This window comes from Chanos chanos, chromosome 2 (genome assembly GCF_902362185.1).
Source record: "Chanos chanos chromosome 2, fChaCha1.1, whole genome shotgun sequence".
In the NCBI taxonomy this organism is placed as follows: Eukaryota; Metazoa; Chordata; class Actinopteri; order Gonorynchiformes; family Chanidae; genus Chanos; species Chanos chanos.
This window is the reverse complement of record NC_044496.1, coordinates 19,917,691-19,923,582: the sequence shown is the minus strand read 5'-3', so window position 1 is coordinate 19,923,582 and position 5,892 is coordinate 19,917,691. Positions and strand designations below refer to the sequence as shown.

Genomic DNA, 5,892 nt, shown 5'->3' with positions numbered 1-5,892 from the left:
GTGTATATTAGTAGTACTTAGATACATAGTGGTAAAAACATCTGAGGTAAAAAGAAACAGAATGATAAGAGAAGAGAATACTGAGTATTCAAGCTACAGTTAAATCATCTCAACATGTAGATCATGACAACTCTTTAGCTTTTTGAACAATAGTTTAATAGTTTATAATAGTTTATCATGTTAAACAGGAAAATCCAGAACAATGCATATATGAATACTGGATTCAATCCACATTTGAATGTGCCCAACTAGTACACTACAAATCAAATCATGTTTTCCTCAAGAAATGAAAAAACAAACACACACATATATACATATATATACACACACACACACACACACACACACATATATATATCCATCCATCCATCCATCCATTTTCTGCCGCTTATCCGGGACCGCATTGCGGTGGCAGCAGACTGAGGACGGTAGCCCAGACATCCCTTTCCCCAGCTACATCCACCAGCTCCTCCTGGGGGATCCCAAGGCGTTCTCAGGCCAGCCAAGAAATATAATTCTCCCAACGTGTCCTGGGTCTGCCCCGGAGTCTCCTCCCAGTTGGTTGTGCCCAGAACACCACCACAGGGAGGCGCCCAGGAGGCATCCTGACTAGGTGCCTGAACCACCTCAACTGGCTCCTTTCAATGCGGAGGAGCAGCGGCTCTACTCCAAGCTCCTCCCGGGTGTCTGAGCTCCTCACCCTATTATATATATATATATATATATATATATATATATATATATACACGCACACACACACACACACACACACACACATATATATATATATATATACATATATACATATATATATATACATATATATAATAGTAGTACTTAGATACATAGTATGATAAATAGTAGTACTTAGTCACTGTCTCACATCCACAATCTGTGGTAAAAAGAAACAGAATGATAAGAGAAGAGAATACTGAGTATTCAAGCTACAGTTAAATCATCTCAGCATGTTGATCATGACAACTCTTTAGCTTTTTGAACAATAGTTTACAATAGTTTATCATGTTAAACAACAGGATTGAGTTAAAAAATTCTTTAAGATCTGATCCTAAAGGGGAGAGATACAATATAATTTTGCAATAATTACAACAACTCTGCAATAATTTTCTGACAATAAATCACATGACTCGTAAAGCTTAACACTACTATGTGGCCCTGCAACCCACTGATCAGTTAAGTGCTAACAGAAGGCCCTCTAGTGGATATTGGTTTTCTGATGGACAAACAGGCCATGCAGGTCCATGTGAACTGTGGCATTTATAGATGCCCGTGCAATCTCTTCAAAGGTCTTAGCATTCAGGACCAGCATGAAGGGTGGTCTATTTGGAGTGAGTGAGACAACAGAGGACAGGATGATACCTAAAGAAAAACAAAAAACAACAGCTATTATAAGTGTTCACATGGCTATGAAATTCCACAAGATTAGATTTTAGTGAACATTAGACAGTGAATTTTAAACACTGTAACCTAATGAGATTCTTATTTGTATTAACATTTTCCACTGTAACTGAAAATGTCTCACCATCATCTTCCTCCACAGCATCTGGTGAGGGGATAAACACAGGCTCAGATGGGTAACATTCTTCCTCTGTCCACTCTAGATGTTTTCTGGTGACAATATCCACTTTTGCAATCTGTGAAGAAATCAACAACATGAGAAACTGAAAGAGATTCAGCCTTTCACTGTAACAACTGTAGATTAAATACCCCATAAACCAGTTACCTTATTCGGGTGTGGCGACCACTCCACCCTTGAGCCATAGAAGTATCGGTACTTCTTGCAGTTATATTTGTCATTAATTCTTGGTAACTCCAAACCTGTAGACAAATTTTATCCAGTATGCAGTGGAATACATTAGTCATTCAGTTATGATCTGGTTCATATTTGTAAATAGCAGAAAAGTGATCTGACTGAAAATGGGCTGACATGCCTTAAATGTGTGAGATTCTAGCCATCAGTTCTTCATATAAAATTTTAAGTTTTAGATTAATTAGATTTACCCAGACAGTAATGTGCTTTTTTTCAGACACACATTCTCATTCAGTTTAAAGATTATTACCTTGAAAGAGTGAGTCAGGGGTGCAGTATATTGAGCCATTTTGCTGTTTCACTGCTGTAGCTGTTGTGTCCTGTAGTTTCACAAGGTTGATGGCTGATGGTGTGTCCTGTTAGAGTAAGGATTCATTTTCTGAATTATTCATACACCATGTTTGTGAAACATTTTTAGTACTTAGGTGGAGATGAACTGACTTAAGTGATGGGATAATCATAAAAATACATACTAGCAAGTAGACAACCCCCACAGATATGAGTGCATAGACCTTCTGAAGTACTAAATTAGGTGGGATTTTGAACAACTAAAATACTGGACAGTGAATACCACAGCATAGTTAGTGATTCATTATCATTAATATAGAATGATTATTGCTGGTCTACACCAGTTTCAAACACAAAAGGAAAACAAAAAAGACTACTTTGAACTGTACACAACTGGTGCTCTCAGAGATGTCACAGAAGAAATCAATGCAAAAGATGACGGGACACAGTTCCTCTACATTTCTAACACATGTAATCTTAGGGAATATTTAAGTGAGGAAAACTTCAGTTAAAGTTAAAGAGAAAAAAAGTCCACCTTGTTCACATTGAGAGGAAGAACAAATCGCTGGCAGACTGGAGGGGAAAAGATCTTGTTGGTCTCAATGAACTCCTCAGTTTCCATTGTCATATTTTTCAAGTAGAACATGTCATACAGATTGCTGTCTTTGTATGTGATCAAGTCGAATACCACATGGTCATTGTCCTCATAAGCATTGATGTGATGAAATGTCACAAATGGATCAGCGTAGAACTTTGTGGATATGGCCTTTCCTGTTTTCCTGTTGATCAAGTGGATCAGAGTCTGCAAGAGACCCATAAACATTACCAGCGAAATTGTATGAGTTTAAGTACTGTTGCATTTTAGCAGAAAGAGGAAAATATGGTTAAAATATAAATGAATAGGATGTGCTTACGGTGTCATCTTTGTCATATTTCAAACATCCTCCCCAGTTGACTCCCCTGAAGTAAGCAGTAGCAAGGCGCAAAATGTCCAATTTGAAAGCCTGCTCGACGAAAATTATGTAGTTGTCTGTCATGCCGAAACTGTGGAAGTAGCTTGGGTACAGGGTGGAGCGAAAAGGAATCGAGCATATCTGTTCCACTTTCCTAAGAGCTGGCTTTTTCTTCTGTTCATCTGTAGAAAAAAAGAGGTTCCTTTGTGATTACTAATATTAGCATTAGTATAAGTAATATATTAGTATCATCCTTAAGTGTATCTATTTGTATCACATGAGGAGCCTTATTTAATTTGAATATAAGGTATCTGGCATCAGTTCTGTTTTTGCTAATACCTGTAGCATCAGCAGGCACTTTGAAGATGACATATTTAGGTCTGCCGAAGCCCATGATGGCCGTGCCCATATTGTAAGTGTTCCCCTCATCGTCATAGTGAGGATGTGCTGTTGCCAGGTTCAGAGCGATGTGATTCCTATAGTTAGTCTGACACAATGTTTAAGATGAATCAAATTAGTTATTGTCAGTTACCGTACATTAAAATGTTATACATGTAGTCTGTAGAAGTTGTAGAAAGAAACTGTAACTCACTCTTCCAACAGTTTCAAGGGTCATTGGATCAATTTGATTGATGTAGTTCACTTCTGATGACGCGTAGTAGTCCTCGCCATATCTTATAATGTTCACGAGGTTATTGTCCGTGAAATCAGGAATGGCATTGGAGAGATAGGTGAAAGCTCTTAAAAAAAAAGAGCCAAACATAAATATGTTTTTGAAACCTTACCCTTTCAAAAAGTCTTAGTACTGATATACTCCAAGAGAGAGATATCTTCAGGATTTTATTTACTTTGAAAATATATTCTTGCAGGGGTCTGGAAAGACCATGGTTCCAAATTCAGACACAACAATCCTGTTGGCACCACTGTTCTTCATATATGTGTGGCTCTTTAGAAATTTACTCCTGTAATACACTTCACCTGCAGAAAAAAAGGACTTCATATGTTTCATATATATTCATACAAATATTCATTAATTTACTTTTATATTCACATAACATCTTTGGCTCCAATGATGACCTGACCATGAAGTCTTATATCATGATATATTTTCCAGTGTGTTGATCACAAATATAACCTGTGTGTCTGATGTGTTTTTTACATGCTTACCATCTTTAAAGGTGAAACTGTGAATGAGAGCCATTCCATCAAACCAGTGGTTATAGGTGGTTTCCCCAAGCGAGAAAAGACCAGGCCCATTGCGCAAAAGTGTCCCATTCAGCCAAGTGGGGATGGAACCTACAGAAACACACACCAGAGTAATTCCGCACATAAAAAGTGAACAACATGGAGTCTGTATTCCGGTGCTGGATACTCTGTAACACAGTATACTGGCTGATAACAACTTTGATTGCATACCACTGATCCATGACCTGTCCTAGGTACCCTTTTGCATAACATGCGTTTCCAGCTGAAAATGGATGCTCTTGTTACTGATAAACTGACAACTTGTGTTGATGTTGATATTGTTGAAAAAATTCCTTTTCTTATCAAATCCGTCCACTACATCTTACAGCCTACCAGTAGTGAAAAGATCTTGTACAGATGAGCTAATATTCCATGAATTGCACACAACACACTCATTCCTGGCAAAATGACAAAGATGTAAATGTTCCTGAGGTCCTTCTACCACAAATGCAAATAATTATGACTGGATGTATGGGAACTTGGGATAGGCTAAAACTCCAAATGATAAAACTACAAAATCCCCTACAATGAAAAAGTAAACAAGATCCAAAACTCAAAACACCTTGAGTAGTATCTGGCAATTTGAATGCATTTATTGTAGAATGTGCTCTTGGGTTATAAAAAAATCTCACTGAGACACTCACAACTACATCCACCAAGACACAGACACAATCACCTACACACACACACACTACAGACACCACACATCCTACAAACCACACATGCACTCAATACAGACTAAAAATTGCACACACACACACACACACACACACACACACACACACACACACACACACACACAATTACAGGGTAATATTCATTTTTTGTTTTAAAAACGAGAAAATCCAAGAAAACACGAAATGATTAATGATCTTAACACACAATACAAAACAAAACAAAAAAAGAAAGACTACACCAAGAGGTGATAAGAAGTAGTTTTGACTTTTGTGTGCAACCACAATTTCTGATTTTTACACAAAATGATCAAAGACTTTCATACTCTTTTCAAATGAATCTAGTTGTGCTTTTAAACTTAATGAACTTGCAGCATTGGAGGAGGTTTTGCCAGGTAGGCAACATGTCACTGAACGCAATGACGCGCACCCTCTCGTAAACTGGTGACTTATTCAGCCAAATTGGCACCATCGAAGCATACAGTAAATCGAAGCGCATAGTAATCAGATGAACAATCCGCTTAAAATGTCTGTAAGAACAGACGCGAAGCACTGCCCATAAGTGAATGTTACAACTGTTTTTTTTTTCTTTTTCAGTTTAACTGTTTACGGACCCGACGAGCAATGCCAAGTTATCTGCAGACCCAACGACCACTTTCTTCAACTTCTAAGTTAATTTGGAAAGCCTCTTTTGTTTCTCGATTTTTAATTAACATGAATCTACTCGGTGAGCGTCCGAATCCAGGACACGAAAACTACGGCCCATAATGTTTACCTGACACGTCTGCTTTAACAGGATCCGCTGTCTCTGTTCCGTTTTTCCCGATTATTGACTGCATTTTTACCGGTGGTTCGCTGTATCTGTCAGGCATGTGATGTGGTGCGGCAATTTAACGGAAGCAAT

At 38.0% G+C, this 5,892-nt stretch overlaps 1 protein-coding gene across 1 annotated transcript; it reads right to left on the bottom strand.

Annotated features, from left to right (window-relative positions):
- Positions 1-984: 984 nt before the first annotated feature.
- On the bottom strand, positions 985-5,882 carry bco1l (beta-carotene oxygenase 1, like). Its single transcript, XM_030764783.1, has 11 exons — positions 5,764-5,882; positions 4,237-4,365; positions 3,918-4,047; positions 3,662-3,809; positions 3,409-3,556; positions 3,031-3,251; positions 2,652-2,918; positions 2,079-2,184; positions 1,742-1,836; positions 1,541-1,652; positions 985-1,377 (listed from the first exon to the last, which is right to left on the bottom strand). Exons 1-11 carry the CDS (start codon positions 5,858-5,860, stop codon positions 1,214-1,216), a joined length of 1,617 nt encoding a protein of 538 aa, XP_030620643.1. The 5' UTR covers positions 5,861-5,882; the 3' UTR covers positions 985-1,213.
- Positions 5,883-5,892: the final 10 nt, after the last annotated feature.